The sequence below is a fragment of the Metopolophium dirhodum genome, chromosome 2 (genome assembly GCF_019925205.1).
Source record: "Metopolophium dirhodum isolate CAU chromosome 2, ASM1992520v1, whole genome shotgun sequence".
NCBI classification, from domain to species: Eukaryota; Metazoa; Arthropoda; class Insecta; order Hemiptera; family Aphididae; genus Metopolophium; species Metopolophium dirhodum.
In genome coordinates, this window is record NC_083561.1 from 32,753,475 (window position 1) to 32,772,672 (window position 19,198).

Consider the following 19,198-nt stretch of genomic DNA (forward strand, 5'->3'; position numbering starts at 1 on the left):
ATTGTTCATCTTTTCCTTGATAAATCTGAAATTTTTTTATGTTACCTTTTTGGTCTGTTAGACACCATAACTTAAAGCCTCTTTTAATAGGCTTCATCGGGTTATACTGTTTTAACGTACTTCTACCTTTAATAAGAATCATAAATTCATCAATAGATAATTGGTTGGTTCCATGATATACTAGTTGAAATTTTTCATTAAGATAATTTATTAAAGGTTTCAGTTTGTAAAGTTTATCCTTATTATCTTTTGTAATAAGAGTATATCATTTAAATGTAAGTTTGTCAAAATCAAATCAAAAAGATTTCTTGTCATCGTGGCAGCCACAAAAGGAACTGATAAATCTGGTGCACAACTCCAAATAATGTTTCCTACTTGGTAGCCTATAATAGCCCATTAAAAAGTTAATTCCCAAAAAATTCAAAACTTCATATGGATTTATATTTAAATTTAAATTTTTTTGTGTGCCATATAAATTAGTTTGATATACAATATGATCAAGTATACCTTCAAATAAAGTCAAAAAAACACCAGTAGGACTTGTATCAATAAATAAATCTTCAACTGGACCTTCAGAATAATTATAGCTTGGAACATCTGTTTTACTTTCCTTTTTTCTCCAAACGCGATGGTATTCATCTGTCACATCCTCGGTTACAGGAGCATGTTCAGTTGTTAAAGGTGTATTCTTTTTTGGTTTTGTTTTCTTCAAGTTTGATTGTTTGCTCTTTTTTACTAAACAACTTTGCTTTTTCTTTCTCTTAGGTGTTGGTTCTATAAATATAAATAAATATATTTATTTTATAGATTTAATAATTAAAAATTTATTTATTTTATTCTCACCCCAATTGGTATCACATTCTTCATCAAGTGGGATAGCAAGTGGTGAATTTCATGGACCAGGTTGACATGGATGAACATTTGCGAGACAAATATTTTGTGTATAATACTATGTAATCTATTATTGTATTGAAATATACTACCTATTACAGTATACATAGGTATTAATGTATTATACTATTATAGTTATTGTAAATAATTTATATGTATATAGTGTATACCTATAAAAAGTAAAACTGATTGTGTATAATAAATCATAAAAATGTTTATTAATTGGTATTAATGTAAAATAATAACTAAAATGAATAACCAGAATTTTATTGAAGTAATTAATAATAAAGAAGTATTATATTATTAGTAGAATCACTAATCAACATTTGTAACATGGCTGTTCTGAAATTGATTATCCTACAATTTCTAACAAAATTAATTTACAATAAATAATTTATTAAAATAAAATTTATCATATTGTATCCTTAGAAATTGTTTATGTATTATAACTGTTTTTATTTTGTTGGAGTGTGGTAAATTTCAAAAATTGATTATAGTTTTTATATTTTGCATTTAATTAAAAATTAATATAAATATTAATAAATAGCTTGTCACATAGGTATATCTAGTTGGCTAATATAAAATAAATAAATATTGAAACCCTGCATAAAAGTTGTTAGCGAAATATTATACTAGCTACTAATAATATTTTGAAAATTCATAATACCCACAAATTGAAATAAAATCTTAAAAATTATACTTTTGTACATTAATGTTTTATAGTACATAAGAAATAGAGTCTATTGTTTGATATAGTTAAGATTTATAAAGTAAAAATATAATAAAATAAATATTATGATTATGATTGGTAACTTACCAGAGTTTTTGAGAAAATTTGTTTCTTCAATAACTATCGGAGGATAATCCAAACACCTTGAAGCTCCCAGTTTGATAGGTGTGATTTCTATAGAATAAATGCAGTTTTAATTTTAAAAAATGAAATGTTTTATACAAATGTCAATTGTCTCACTATTGTTATCATCATGTGGAACAACGACAATAATTGGTTAATTTTGTTCACTTTGTTCTTCAAAGGATTTGTTCGAAATTGTAAAATCATTTAGATTTGAGTTAACTAATAAAAATTAATTTCGCTGAATTTCATGTAGGCACTTGCCCATATCGACATCATCATCAGACATTTCTATGTCAGTATCAATGTCCGAAGGAAAATCTTCAAGCAACCACTGTTCCAATTCGTGGGATTATGATTATTCATTTTAATATATTGTAAAATCTTATATTATATTATAGCGAATATAAGTATAGGTAAGTATAAAATATTAATCTCGACACTGCAGGAAGACGCGAAAACGGATTAACAAATATCAATATTTTGGCGATGGTGTACATACTACATAATCGACAACGACTAACGTGACATAGCTAAATGCTAATGGCCCGACGGTACTTTTGAGTCCATTGCATATAATCAGATTTTTTCCCCTCTTTTAATATATCAATTTTTATACGATGACAATATTTATAAACTAGACACAATAATTGCAAGCAATTCTAGCGGATAAGAATGCTAAAAATAGCTTTTGTACGAGTTTAAAACCCAGCCTGATGTGGGCATGTTTGGTTCTAAGAATTTTCGTGTACATTGTTTACTTTGACATCTAATTACACAGTTATATTTCTAAATTTGGACCATAGTTTTATTTTTTTCTTGTAACTAAAGAGGTACTCGTGCGACGTGCGTACCGACGGGTCACGAAAAAGATAAATGCATCGTATTATTTAATATACATTTATTTGTAATATGGTACTCAAAAGTACCGTCGGTCGACAAAGGGTTAACGGCGGTGAAATCCATCGTTCACTGTAGATTGACTTTCTGCTGGAGCCTGGAATTTTGGAGTTCTCACGTGGGCGTCCAGTTCAGTCATATAATAATATACGAATAATGAACTTACTGTTTTATTTACTTCAATTATTGCATATCGATGTGAGCGCACACATAATGTGTTGTTTCTTTATTGAACAAAATAATAAGCCCATCGGGGAACTAAGATAATTTAATATTAAAGTGGAATATACAAAAACGAGTTTTGGACAAAAGTTCGTTAACTATCTGGGCCCTGTTAATTTTAAATCTTTGCTAATGGATGTGAAAAGAAATATTTTTATTGATAATACCAACATCAAGAAATGTTTTATTTAGTGAAATAAGTCAGTGATTATGTTTATGATTCGGTATTACAAAATCTAGTATAAGAAACATTTGTATATTTTTTCTTTTGTTCTTATTATTCGTATTATAATTTATTTAATTGTGTAGTTTAATTCAATCACGTGACTCGCTTCATTCACCACAAGCTTAGCTTAAAGGTGTAGGTAATTTTTATTATTTCCCTTAATACTTTGTATCATTTTTTGTTAATAACATAATATAATAAAAATCTTCTTTAATAAAAAAAAAAAACAAATCAATAAAAAGTCAATGCCAGTACTTATACCGTGGTATAATAATATGATGTACCCGCTAGGGCGCTAGCTACACAAAACGAAATACAAAACTTTGTGCGTATTACCATAAACAAATAAACAATAATAAATTCATGGCTAAATATATATTTACAACAGTTTCATACAATGATACATAATTTTTAGACAACAGTCTCATTTAATAGTACATAATGTGTAGAATAATAATGCGCAGTCTCATATAATACATGGTTTTTAGACAGCAGTCTCATAATATAACAATACATAATTTTTAGACAACAGTCTCATTTAATAATACATAATGTGTGGAATCATAATGCGCAGTCTCATATAAAGATATAATACATGGTTTTTAGACAGCAGTCTCATATAGCAATACATAATTTTTAGACAGCAGTCCCATATAACAATACACAATAAAACATAATTTCCCATGGACCGTGATAATAATATAAACCTAGGGCTCGTCGTCCAGAATAAACATGAATAATTGATAATTGACTTACACGACAGTCGAACTACACATTTAGTTTTAAACTCACGCTACCGCACCAGGGTCCGTAAGTATAATAAATCATATACAAAATAAGACAAGTTGACCCTGCATACGGGCGAATGTGTATTCAAAATTGTTAATGAAGATTCCACCCATAAATCAAAAGACTGATTGCAGCCGGGACAGGAACACTGTCTCCAAAGTACATTAAAACAAGTTGATTCACAAAAACAATATCGCCGGTTAAATTGACCGCCATATTAACTGGAGAAAAGAAAAATTTAATGAGGGCAAACTATAATGCAATATTGCAATGAACGATAATTACTAAACGATATTCACTAAATCACATAGGTACAACTTGGTTTGAGAGTGCTGCAACAGGAACATAAAGACGCTGACTCAGCTGCAAGAAAAAACGAAGCGAAAAGGAGCTGAAAGCTGTACAAAACTAACATATAAAAAAAATCAGGCACCGAGAAGTAATACAATTTAATATTTATTCGAAGAACTGACGGAGCCCGACAAACTAAACACGCGGCGGAGAACGGCAGAGTACAATGTAATACAAAGTACGTATGCGAAAAACAGCGTGCACGAACGGACCTAAAAGCGGGGGCGAAAAACGTCGGATGGACTGGCGAACGCGCACAATAATAAATTACTAGTTTTAACGGTGTCGGACGAATTGTCCGGCGGAAACAACAGGTGGTGCGTTTTGACCGGCCTGGCATCATCATGTGGTACGCCAAAAACTGCAGGTTGACGGGCGGCTGACGGCGGAAACTGCTGCAGGTACCACTGTGGTGTACAACGGTGATGGTAGGGGAAAACTTGGCGAACATTATTCTATGTCCACGAAGGTTTGACAAAAGCAAACCCTGCGTGCCACGTTCACCAAGGATTTCCAAACGAATTTTTTCGTTCTCTTCCAGGCAGACTTCCGCCGACCAACAGACCGCGCTGCAGGGTTTTCCGGGAATTCCGCGGGTACTGGCGGGTCAGACTTCACGCCACCGTACACGGGTGACTGGATTTGCAGCTCAGAAGACGACCGGAAATGTTCGCGCCGCCGTATCGGTAGCTGCAGGACAGGCGTGGGAGTGATCCTACGATCGACGGCCAGGTCCAGCGCGTCAATCAATGAGATTTCCCCGGGTGCGTCCGTCTTTGATGTCACACAAAAAGTTGCAGCAGGCTCCGATGATGGTGCAATTATAACTACGTCCTGCTGGTATACGGGTGAGTTAATTATTCTCAATTCCGGTGACGACCGCGTTCTCTTCTCTGCGGCGTGTCCGCTGTGCAGTAACGATGTCTCGACCGCGGCTGTGTTCTTGAGGTCAACTGCCAAATCCAGAACATCTACTATGGATCGACCCTCGTTATTGGCATACGACTGTTGGCATACGACAGTTCTCGATGTGGCGTCCATCTCTATATCGTCCTGCTGGTATACGGGTGAGTTAATTATTCTCAATTCCGGTGACGACCGCGTTCTCTTCTCTGCGGCGTGTCCGCTGTGCAGTAACGATGTCTCGACCGCGGCTGTGTTCTTGAGGCCAACTGCCAAATCCAGAACATCTACTATGGATCGACCCTCGTTATTGGCATACGACTGTTGGCATACGACAGTTCTCGATGTGGCGTCCATATCTGTATATATATGACGTGTAAACGGACGGGCGAAAAGGATGAGAGCCAAACACTTAATGACGGTTTTCAAAAAACTATTTGTTACCGAAAAAAATAAACTATAGTAGTAGACAGTAGTATTATATTGTGGCCAGTATAGTTTGATTGTGGCCAGCTAGTAAGTAGCAAATAGTTACAATTGAATCATATACTCAAACAATATAGTTTTATCAAGTAAAACCTACGAATATTTTAAAAATGCTACCGGTTTCGGCGTAATCGGAATCGTATTACATTTTTACATGTACCTATAATACTTCTATGCATGATTTAGATTAATGAAGTCTAGATTAAATATCTACAAACTTTTTTTAAACAATTATATTTATTATTTGTAGATATTTTAGAAGCATAATATATACGAGATATTTTAATACAATTGTATGTACGCTGTACGCGCCTATCAAATAATGTTGACGTGGAATGGTAATTTCTTCTCAGTAATAATACAAATATGTTGATACTTCAAAAGTATGTATCATGATACTGACCAACTCTGAAAATTAGTAGGTAATTACTAATCGTGAGTACGCGACAAGCAGAAAATTAATTAATATCAACTTATTCTTAGTAACGTTATACTATTTCTTATCCTAGGGCCCCTATAATTAATTCCTTTTTTTTTTCAATACTTTTCAAAATTTGACGTCAATTACTTTAACAAGGTCATCTACTGCCTTTTAATTCAAAATCTATTTTCTTCAATATATATCAATTAACTTCTTTCAACAATTATATTCTATATTTCAATTTAAAAGTCAATATTTCACTTTAATCAATTATTCCCATATATAATTCAAAAATGCTACGCGCGTGCATCAATTTCCTAGATCAGCCTATCGCCGTCTACTTTAATTTATTAGATCAGTCTCCGCTGTCTATCACAAAATACCATAAAATACTTAGGTCAGTCCCTGCTGCCTATCACAAAAAAAAATCTTAGATCGGTCCTTGCCGTCTATTTACCATAAAAATCCTAGATCAGTCTACAGCTGTCTATCATAAAATACGTATATAGTTCTTCCCAAGCTTGTTTCCTGTATTTTTTTTTTCTTTATTTATTTTTATTCGAATATTTTTCCCTAATATTTTACACAACCACCAAGTATAAAATAAACGCCGATATATATGAATCAACGTGAGACGTGCACTTCAAGCTATACAATTTTAATTTAATTATCTATCTTCACTTAATTAATATACTCACAACAACGCTGTCGCCACTGCTGTGTTCATTTTCCTTGATTGTCTGCTGGCCCGTCTTGAATTGTTCGTTGATTCCGGAGTCGCCTTGGTTGATCAGACCTTAACTGTTACCTCCGTGGAGCTGCTGACGTGGTGTAGCCGCTGCGTCGGTACTGGATCTCCGAAGTTGAATGTAGCCGCCTTGACTGCTGGACTCGCCTTTGGAAATTTAAATCCGCCGCTTCGACTGCTCGCCTCGTCTTTAACTCCTTGAACCTCCTTTGTTCAACTGCGCCAGTGTAATAATCTTGGTGCTTGGTACCTACTATCATAGTACTAATAGTAGATAAGTGGCTGCCAAGTTATTATAAATGCAGGTCACAGACACTTTATTTGATGTTGAAGTCGTGGTTGATGAATAAATAAAAGACAGATGTTGTTTATCATGAATTTTATTATATTGTTCGATAATTTTCTAAGTCCAAAATAATGTTGTACAAAGTGGCATGAAGGTGCTTGCACTAATGGGTGGTAGTACACGTCTGAAAACAGGCCGATTCGGGCTCCCTTTTATATGAAGTTCCCCGTACCCTTTGCCTATAGATACTGTATCTCGGCTCACGGATGTGATTTGTGTGACCATCGTTCCAGCCCACGCATTTTATGACTTCCCAGTATAATTCTGCGTATTGCTAAAATGCTAATCTATGATTCAATTGAAATAATCATTCTACTCTTTTATATTTTTATATTGAATATCGTCGCGTACAGCGTTGTAATTAAAATAATCATTCTACTATTTTATATTTTTATATTTGAACATTGTCGTATACAGGGCTTCCCGAGTAATTATATTATTCAGTGAGCCTGTCTTCTTATGCTAAACAGTAGGAAATCCTATTTCCGTTTCTAATATCCGATTTATGCCGAATTACAGTATAGCTAAATTACAGTATAGTATAATTATGTACCTGTGGAATCTGTTTTATTGTTAAGTAGTAACTTGCTTACTACACCAGTGTAACTTAATACGAATAGTTTCAACCGAGTTTTCTAACCTTCATAATCTCGGCTTCCTCTTAAGATAGAATTTTGAAATTTGAGGTATAGTTTAAGCGTTTAAGTTGAATTAGGACATTGCATAAATATGCATCTTCAAAAGGGGAGACCTTCAAAGCATGACAAATTAAATAGGTATATCAGCAACTCGTGATACGCATGTCTGTGACGTAGCATTTCTGAAACAGGCTGAGCGGTGGAGTAGCGGTGGAGTCTTCAGCGGCAGGGGCAGCGGTGGACCAATGAGAACCGGAGAAATGCCTACGTCACAGTACAAGGCTTGGTGGAGGGTGGGTGCGCGATATGTTTCTAATCCGGTAATATTGCTGACATACCTATTTAATTGTCATGCTTCAAAGTTTGAATTTTTGTTACTGACTGACTAGTGACTAACTGATGGTCAAAATCATAAGGTACTTCCGTATATGAAGAAAAGTGAAATTTGGTACAGGTACTTTCCTGTTGTACGAGACTACCTCTGTTATCGCGACTACCACCCAAGACTACCTCCGTTATCGCGACCACCGCGCTTATTTTATGAAACATCACAATCCTGTTATCTAAGACTACCAAAATAGTTCTTTCATCTTATACGAGACTACCTTATTTTTCTTTACTTCTTTGATATAGTTTTTAATAATATGTGTTGTGGGGGTGGCCACAATCGAATTATATAAAAAAAAATCAAATACATAATAAATATAATCGCAGCTTATGGATATCGTTCAGCTATAATATCACATAAGATAGGTAGTCGCGATAACGTAGGTAGTCTTGTGTGGTAGTCGCGATAATACCCGTCGTCTCGTATAACAGGAAAGTATAATTTTGGTAGCCTTAGATAACAGAATTGTGATGTTGTAAAAAAACAGGGTAGTCTCGTATACATGGGCGTAACTAGGATTGAATAGTTACAGCGGCTAGTCATAGAAAACCAAAGTGTAAAATACACCGTGGGGGGCCCTCCACACCCCCCTAATCAGCGTCACTGAAATTTAATAGTCACAAAAACTTTGCTAAAATCAAGTAGGTATCTATACTTCAAACACTCACACCAATTCAATTTGTCTTTCTTATATTGTAGACATTTTTTTTTGATAAAGGTGACAAACTTATAAGCAATCATGTATTCAATTTTCAAATCTTAGATTTAAAAAGAATAATTTTTACGAATTTATAACTTAAAATAATTTTCACATTTTCGTCATTTTTACGTATTGTGTCAAAATACGAACTTTAAATGCTTTTAAAAAAGAAAAATGTGACTTTTTTTTTTTAAATATTTTTTAACTGCTATTGTCACAATATATTAGTAGCCTTGTATTATGTTTTTAATTAACAACATTTTATTAATATTTATAGAAAAAATTGAAAACTAAAAATGTCCGTTAACAGCTCAAAACAAGTTAAACATTTTGAAAATTGTATCGTGTAAGGAAAATGCTAATACAATGCTGAGGTTTAAACATTCAGTGAAAATGTTATGTACTTCATTCTACGGCCATTATCGATTCTGCGTAAAAATTACCGTTTTTCCTTAATTTATTTTAGTTTTTCCCGGTGCTTTTGAAAACTATTGAGAGTTTTTACTTTTGATCACACAGTACGATACAACTAATATAACTATATTATAAGAATAGGTAGGTTCGCCAATAAGGGTACCTATTTAAATATAATAAAATAATATATAATATTATGATGGGCTTATAATATTTAGAAAAAGTTTTACATTTGATTTTTAGAAAAATGTTGATTGTAAAAACATTTATTAAAATATTTTACAAGCATTTTTCAATAGGAACTTGTAAAAATATAAAATGTTATCATTTTTCGTATTGACGAATCTTACTTCAAAAATGTTGTATTTTTAAAAAAATCATAAAAAGTTACTATACTTACCTATTTTGACTTAAATACATTTTTACTATTAAAATTTGTCAAAAAATTAAATTTAAAAATTTCCTATTTGAATTTATTTAAAAAATATTTTTATTTAATTTAATATTTTTTATTTTTAGAATTATAAATTTAAAAAAATTCATGCTGTACTTGTAGCGTAAGCCTCTATTAATTTTATGTAATATGTATAAAACATATTTTAATATTGAACAGAACAAAATTTATTTCATCTGTCAGGTCTTTTTGCAGAAAACACCTTGTTTATAATTGTAATGAATTATAATAATATGTGAGTGGTCACGGTGCTGTATTGTATTAATTACTAACACAATTTTTCTGTTGGCTAACGTTTACGACAGACGCATGATATCTTCCCTCTCTTATATTGTTTAAGAACTTATGATATTTTGGTAACTATAATTATGTTCAGTCAAAGTTTATAATCCATAACAAAGTAGACTAGAAAAATAGTTGCACCTCGACGCGGATGTTGTTGAATTGCCTATCTAACGCGCCGTGTGACCGAAATAATAAATTACGTTAATGAAAACATAATATTATTATTAGTAATTATTAATTTATCAGTATGATTATTATTAAATATAAAATAGTAGTATATTGTATGAAATACAATAAACATAGTATTATTGAACGGTTATGATTTAGTTTAGATAATTCAGCAACGACAATAAAATTAATTTTGTTTTGTTACCTGCTATTCTTGCTATAACTTCGGGATCGGTCTGGTTTACTATCCAAATCAGTGGTAAGACGTCCTCGATAATTTGTTGCTTTTCGAGCCTATGTAATATGATTTCCAGACACGCCAATATGTTTAGGACAATTTTCAAATCGTTGGGATTGCTTTCGTACACCATTTTGAGTTTGGGCAGTACCATTCTTCTTATGACTGTATCATCCATGTATTGTGAAACGTTGGTGACAGCCAATACAGCAGCACTCTAGTACATAATAAATATACAATAGTTAAGCTATTAATGATAATATTAACGAGGATAAAATATAACTTTTAGGCATTGGTTTAAAGCACAAATTACATCAAACCGATGATAATAGTTTTAAGCATTACGAGATCAGAATCAAATATTCATAAACATTGTATTTCTCATGAAATATAAAAATACGATTATTTTCAACGAAAATAATCATAAGTTGACTTGGTTGATTTAGTATTTATATTTTATCAAAACTTTATAAAGCACTTTAAACATTGTATTATTATTTAGAGTAATCTCGCCGATTGTTTCGTTTATATCTTATATAGAATTAAAGAAAATATATAAAAATGGAAACGTTTTCTTTAAAATACTATTATAGTGATAAAATAATATTACATTCAAAATAATTAATATGAATAACATTTAAATATAGAAGTTAGAATAGTTTACGTTCTTGTGAGAACTATTATTTTACTATTACCGTGCACTGTATTTTCAAATGAGTACACTTGAAACGTTACTCTTGAAAAAACAAATAGTAAAATAATATCTGATATAAATGTTGTGAACCCCTGCACGCGCCGCACGGTTATGCACACTCAGCATATCGGGTATGAGCGGCCGTGTGGGTTCACACGATCGTCAGTCTGTATTACGTAGAGCTACGAGATTGTCTTTATATTGATTATTAGAACGTGTACAATAAAAACCAGTAGTTAGAACCAACAGTCGAGTGTAAATTTATTTAAGGGAAACCTAACCAACGTTGTAATAAACGTCTCAGTTCGAAAGTACTAGTTGGCTAAACCCAGACAAACGGCAAACCGCGAACTCTGTAAGCACGGATTCAACTGGGCTTACAACATAAAAATACTGAAATATAATGTTTGTTTAATATAATAATCAAATAAATCCAACTTTATTTTATTTAAAATAATATTATCTATACTTCTATATAACGGTACATAATATAAGATGATTGATAATAATTGAAATTGGGTCAAATTTTAAACTAGAAGGGTACTCGCTCGAGTACCTTGTATTTTTACATTTAAAAATTATTATAAAAGTCTTCCCGTTTATGAAATAAAAACCTTCTAGAGTTAATAATAAAATTAATTGGATATTATAATATACATAATAAAAAGGTGGTTATTAAAAAATTGTGCTACATTTTATTTATTTCAGAAACTTTAAATCACATAAAATGAAAGCCATGTAGATTAATTCAGTATAATATTATTCTGTTATTTGCATCTATTATACTTTAAATAGAGATGCGAATGTCGACAAAAATTCAATCCTGATTTTCTAAAAAAGAAACCTTTAAATAATATGTTTGATTTCAATGGAGTGTACCTATGATGAAAGTGTACTTAGACCCGAGTAAAAACAGAAAAATGAGCGATGACTGATATTGTGTTAATAATCACGTAAACATGTTTTAACGTAAATCAAACGTATAGGTAAAATAAAATAACATGTAGTTATAATATTAATAAGAATAATACATACATTTATAATATTTACAACGATAATCATATTTAAAACGAATAAGTTAATACGTTTTTAGTATATTTTTGATAATAATTATTGGTGCAGGAACTATTTGTTATTTCCCATAATGTTAATAAATAACACAAATTTACTTTTGAGATAATTTTGAGGGAATGACATCGATTTTATATTTTATTGTTATTTGACTTTGTATTCTACTTTCAAAATAAACAAAAAATGTTGTAAATTTAAATTATGTTTAAATTGTTTTGGTACAATATTTCGACAAATCGATATGTCATTCCCTTAAAAATATTATTCTCTATCTTTTTTGTAAAAGGTAATTTTACTCTAAGATTACTTAAAAGCATAGAAAAAATGATTTTTCGTAAATGCGTTTTGTTTATGTTGCGCGTGGGCCAGAGAGAGAAAACAAATACTGCGCTCTTAATACGTCATATTAAATGATATTTTTTAAATTTAAATAATTTAAATCTAAGATTATTATTTGTTATTAATGTGTGAATCATAATTTTCCATCACAACACCGATTTTGTTCATAGACTAATATTATATTAAATCTCTGTTATGAAAAAAAAAAAATATCGCGTATTTAAAACATTATAATTTACTATCTATATAACGGTTGTTCTAATCAATATTAAAAAAAAAAAAATCCTTTATATATAATTTATAGGCTCTTGCTCTACAAGACTACACGTATAATATAATATTTTTTATTTTTATTTTAAATACCAAAAATAAAAATTCAAAATGGCTGCTATGTAAATCTGATTTTTAGAAACATTTTGATTGCAAAGTCATCCATCGTTTACGGGAATTTTTGAATAAGTACTTGTTAAAATTTAAATATTTTTAGAAAGTTATTACAACCTTTTCAAATGAATGAGTCTTTGTTCAAAACATTTAAAATTTTAAAAAATAATCTACTAGGCTATAATAAATATTATAATTATTATAATTTTTTTAAAAAGTGTGTAAATTTAAAAAAAACCCAGACAAACGGCAAACCGCGAACTCTGTAAGCACGGATTCAACTGGGCTTACAACAATACCTATAAAATATTGTTAATAATGGATACAAATAAAACAAACAATTAAATACAAATTAATATTATCTATAATAAATTATGATAAATATATTAACAATGAAATCAATATTATTAATATTAAAATATATCTAAATTAATATTCCACAAAAACATAATACATAATATACATAAATAGTTAATATATTTTTTTTTTTTATTGATTCTTAAGCCCGGCATCTATGGTCATTAGCTGGTTAGTAGGGTTGTATTGTGGTGGTGGTAGGGTTTTGAAGTGGTGGGTTTTTACACGTGAGTGTTTGGGTTTGACAGAATTTTTGATTGGGCACCCATAGGTATCTGCCATGCCCGGGTGGGGGATGGCGGCACTTACTCACCGGACACCATGACTTGCCCGAAGAAAAATGCCGCCCATGACCAAGGAATCGAACCAGCTCTGGCTGCGTCGCAACCGACGCCTTAGACCGCTCGGCCACTCGGTTACGCTAGCGTACTTAATTTTTTTCCAACCCAAAACTCAATTATAGGATATAGTGTTAATACTTCTTACAGTATTTCCATATAAGTTAGATATGAATGATATAAATTTTTAACTTTAAACAATTTAAGATACATATTTTTTGACATGAAAACGAAATAGACTGAAATAGTGAAAAATTATAAAATTAAAAACAAAATAAATTAACTTAACTCACTTCTTAAAATGTAAAATTAACTCGTTAATTTCACGCTAATTAAGAAAGAAATTTAGTAAGTTAACAGTTAAAAGTTAATGAACAGCCAAAAGTAACAAGTTAAGTTAAAAAGTTAAAATTAAATTAACTTTTTAACTCATTAATGCCCAGCCTTGATTCTTTATAGCCCGACAAATATATAATTTTGACATATCCATTAAAATCGGACTGTATTATAATTGCCTAAATGTACATATTGCTCAATAATCTACTTTGCCTGGTACTTATTTGTCTATAATATTAAAATGACTTAATTTTAGTTTTGTTTGAGAGAGAGAATAACTTTTATTTATAAAAATACAAAACAGACTGCCTGGCTTATAGTAAATATATCTATTTATAGTTAAATTTTTCGTTCATCTACTATTTGTCTATAGACGTTATTTTCAGCTTAGATAATATATAGGAAATTATTTTTAATCGCTATTTGTTCTTTTTGTTAGCTATTAAAAACTATTACATCAATTGTACTCTCAGTTGTGGATACTTGTCAGTTGTCAGCAGAGCTTTCCACGCAAGTGAATGTATGAATCCAAAGTTGAAAAGCTTTGGTGGTAAAGCTAAACATTTTTCTCCAAGAGCAAAAACACGAAATTGGATGGGATATGAACTACCTTTTGATAGACATGATTGGATAGTAGACCGTTGTGGTAAAGAAGTACGATATGTTATTGATTATTACAGTACAGATAATTCACCAAATAAATATCAACTGGCTGTTTTGGATGTAAGGCCAGCCTTAGATTCATTTGGTGCGTGTGGGATTGTTCAAAAGTAAATATATTTTTAATCAAAATTTAAAAAAAAACTTTATAATTTAACTTGAACATTTCAATTTTAGGCAGCTTATTGGAGATGGCGATAAGAAGCTGAAATGGAAAGAAATATTGCAAATAAAATATAACAATTAAGAAGCGATGATAAAGTGTGAATATAAATTCATCTTCTCACAATACACTACTTTTCAGTTGAAATTTTTTTTTTTTAATATTTAATAAAATAAAATAGTTGGAATAGGAACATTTATTTTGTAACCCAAATCTATTTTATTTTATTATTTTGACGAGACAATTAAAATAATACATTTAGTTACTAAAAATCAAAAATTGGTATAAATTATGTCAACCTCTGGTATAATTTTTAATTTTCTATAGTTTTTTAACATAAAATTTTGTTGTATTAGCAGTGTATACATTTTATATATTTATAATATATCAATAAATATATGATGGTTGCACAATTATATTAATTTGTTACAATAAAATACTCGTTAAAATAATGAAATAATTTGGAAATAACTTTATTCTAATAATCAAATATAAATAATCAAAAACTGCAAAGAATATTTTGAAAAGTCGCTGACAACTGTCAGTTACTTGAGTGAAAGTCTCCATAGATACTTTAGTGAAAGTCTCCATAGAATGCTGTGATTGAATTCAGTCTTCCATTAATAATATTCTGCTGAATTTCCACTTTACCAAAATCATTTGCCAACCACATACACTGAAAAATTATAGTATAAAGGTTAGATTATATTTAACACCATACGTCATGTGCCTTACTTCTAATATATTTGTGGTTTTCGGCATATGAAATGCAATATTAGGCGCAATAGTTTTAACAATATCAAAAATACCAAAACCTCCCCCGAAATAATTGTCACACATAGACGTTAAACTGTAGCTTTTTTCAATTGAATATCCTGGTCCACCCCATGGCGGTGACATAAATACTACATCTGCTTTTAACTTTGGGTAAATTTGAAAAAAGTCACCAACTACAAAATCAATTTTATGAGCAACACCATATATCTCAGCATTATGCCGTGCTAATCTTATCTTATCTGGATCAATATCACATGCTATAACTAAACAAAAATAGTTTTTTTTAAATCTTTATTTTAATATATTTTAATTTTTAAGTTAAATATTATGTAACATTGTAAAAATAATACCTCGTTTGCATGTTTTTGCTAGCTGTATAATATTACCACCAGCTCCACAAAAAGGATCCAACACTATGTTATTTTTACAACGCTTTGCTATATGATAACTTAATACCTCCGGACAGACCGAATAGAAGCTCTCTGTAAATATAAAACAATGTTTAAAAACATAAGATTTAAACAGAAAATAGTTGAATTACCTGTGTCCAAAAGAATACCGCGATCAAAATTTGTAAATAACAAGTGCCTCATTAACCAGTATTTAATAGGCAACTGTTTATCTTGATGAAGATTATTGGTGTTTTTTCGGCAATTCAATTGATTTGAGTAAGTCTTTTTAATTATTGAATTTTGATGATGATTCTAAAATATACATATAAATAACTAAATTTATTTAACTTTATACTTGTACACCATCTTTTTTCCATAATTAATTTTAATAATATACTATAATATAATACTTTTCAAGAAGCTATAGAATTTCATTCAATATAATATAGACAACAGAGCATAATTTTATACATATTAATCTTGCATGGTAAAAAGTTAACTCAATACACAAAGATTATTTATAAAAAAATAAACTTGCTGAAAGTTCTAAATATTATGAATTTTACAATAACTATTGTACAACGTAATGTGTATTAAATTTCAGCTATAAAATAGTTGATGATTAATTATTTGCACAACAAATGGAATTAAAATTTTGAAATTATACTCAAGAGCTAACTAAAAAGATAAATATTAAAAGTAATATTAATTTAAATATGTTTCATACTTCAATTTTGTAGTTTTTGTTGTAACGATTATTTTCCGGGTATGTTTTAGAGCGAATCGGCTTTTGATGTCTTCCGTTTTGATTATATCCATCAGAACTACCTATTGAATTCTAAAATAAAAACATAATATTTAAAAATTGTTAGATAAAATGTATGTTTATATTTTGATGTTTAAATAAATAATTATAAATTACAGTGATAATGATAAGTATTGGTGAAATATTATTGTTTTTGATATTTTGTAATTATTGATATTTTGATTTCTACTTTAAATCAGATAAACTATACACTTATAAATATGTAGTATTAATATAAATTATCAAACTCATAACTAAATAACTTACAAATTAAAATATTAAATTTGTCCCAAACTTCTATTTTTATTGTATAAAAAAAATTGTTAAAATTAGTTACCTAAACACCCACCAGTCTTAATTTTTCTATCACTAATATATTTTAGTAAATAAACAAAACATATATTTACTTTTGGTTTTGGTGCAATATAACTTTTCTGACCATATCTGGTAATATGCTTTTGAGAGTCTTTATAATAGTTTATCTGTGATGGATAAAATGTATACATTGTATCACTATTACACACAAAACCTAGATCTTTAAGAACAGCATTAATTTTTTCCGAGGGTTTATCGTACTGTTGTCTGTAACAAAAAAATAAATAAATCATCCATCAGTAAGATACTATACAGCCATGCAGGTACTTGTTTTATAAAGTAATATTTAATAAATACTGTTAAAAATGCCAATTATTTTCGGCCTTTCCATAATATTATTTTTAATTTATATAAACTAAATACAAATCTCATTTGATTGGTTTATGTGTTCATATAACAGACTGTTAACTTCATAACTAATACACAACTCAACTCATCATACATAATAAACTATGTAAGTATTTAGTTTGAAAATAACGGTAGGTATATAATATTATATTATAGTACAGTTGTCTAAAGCGGACACTGAATAAAACGAATATCTATGAACTATCGAATCAGGAATTCTTCTTTGGTCCCGGCGTGTGTTCCTATAGCTTCAAATTCTGCACGTCGAACCCAAAAAAAACAGATCCTTTCTAAAAGTTGAAAACCGAACGATTTTGTAGGCCCCGTAATAGTAAAAACCTTGCATTGGCGCAAATAGAGGGGGGCTTGTGGGGGACTTAGTCCCTCCTAATGTCGGTTAAGTCCCCCAGTTCAAAATCTAGTAATTAGTACTAATTTTTATATTCTATGGTACTAAGCAATAATGCCTATGGGGAGGGGCTTGAGTCCCCCCCCAAAAACTTTAGTCAATTTGCGCCTATATGCATAAGTAAACTGCAGGAAACACGATACGCGCGGGTGTAACAAAAGCCGAAAATTATATAGGTACCTATACCATATAGTACTATCTATTTTTATAATAAAATTTTTCGTAGCTGTGAAAAAACAGTTGTGCACTAACAATTTTACATCGAACAGTTTATTTTGTACATAGTTACGTTTCTTTCAAACATCAAAATGCCAAAAAAAAAGATTATAATTGAATGAAAAATATCAACTTATCGAGATATGAATGAAAACTTTGAACATTTGAAAAAGTCTGCAACAATTAAAAATTAATCAATACCTACATTTAAAATTAAAATTATAAATATGATAAACTATAATTATGTAAAAGGAATAATAATAACATTATATACAATTTAGAATCGAATTTAATAATCCAAAATTGTTCGGTTTTATTCTGTAAAGCGGAACATTTGGTTGATCCCATACGATTCCGCCTTAGACAATACCTATACACAATTAATGTACCTATTAAATTTTGGTCTGAGTATAGATTTATTTGGCAATAATAACCATAGTCCATATACTCGTTAATGCATCAATAATCAACATAATATTATATTATAAATTATGATAAACGGTAAAAATGTATACATTTTTGAAAAGAAAAACTATTTTAAAAAATGATCGAATAGTCATTTTAGCATGTTTTCATACTTAATATTGCTGTATTGTAAAATCGTATACCTACATCATTATTTTTAAAGTCATTTTATTCAATTAAAATTATTTAAACAAAATTAATTATAAATATTACTTACAACATGTAGCTTGGTTCGTTTTCAATATTAGTAGTACGACGTTTGCGTTTATCTGAATAGAAGTTAACATTAGAGGTTTCATTTTTTACAAATGATTTCGACCCCTTTGGAAGTCTTTCGTGCCTATAAAAATGTAGAACAAAATATTTTTATTTTTTTATTATTTTAAAAACCGCTAGTATAGGTACAGCTAACTATGCAGATAACTCAGACAAAATATTTAAAACTGCAAAATAGATGTAAATTAGAAGTGTAGTTCTGCGGGGAAAGAGTCAAGGAGAAGCTCACCTCCAAATTCCAAACTTTTCCAAAAAAAAAAAAACCATTACTTTAAATTAATGTCTATTAACATAATTTCTACCTGATTATTTTATTTTAAGAACTTGTATCAGTTGCTTGAATAAATCTCTCCTCAATTAAAAAATATCTGT

At 29.9% G+C, this 19,198-nt stretch overlaps 1 protein-coding gene across 1 annotated transcript; it reads right to left on the minus strand.

The window, feature by feature from the left end:
• Positions 1-15,214: 15,214 nt before the first annotated feature.
• Positions 15,215-17,248, minus strand: LOC132939532 (trimethylguanosine synthase-like). Its single transcript, XM_061006755.1, has 6 exons — positions 17,145-17,248; positions 16,660-16,770; positions 16,082-16,244; positions 15,891-16,022; positions 15,499-15,803; positions 15,215-15,439 (listed from the first exon to the last, which is right to left on the minus strand). Exons 1-6 carry the CDS (start codon positions 17,241-17,243, stop codon positions 15,338-15,340), a joined length of 912 nt encoding a protein of 303 aa, XP_060862738.1. The 5' UTR covers positions 17,244-17,248; the 3' UTR covers positions 15,215-15,337.
• Between the last annotated feature and the right edge of the window lie 1,950 nt (positions 17,249-19,198).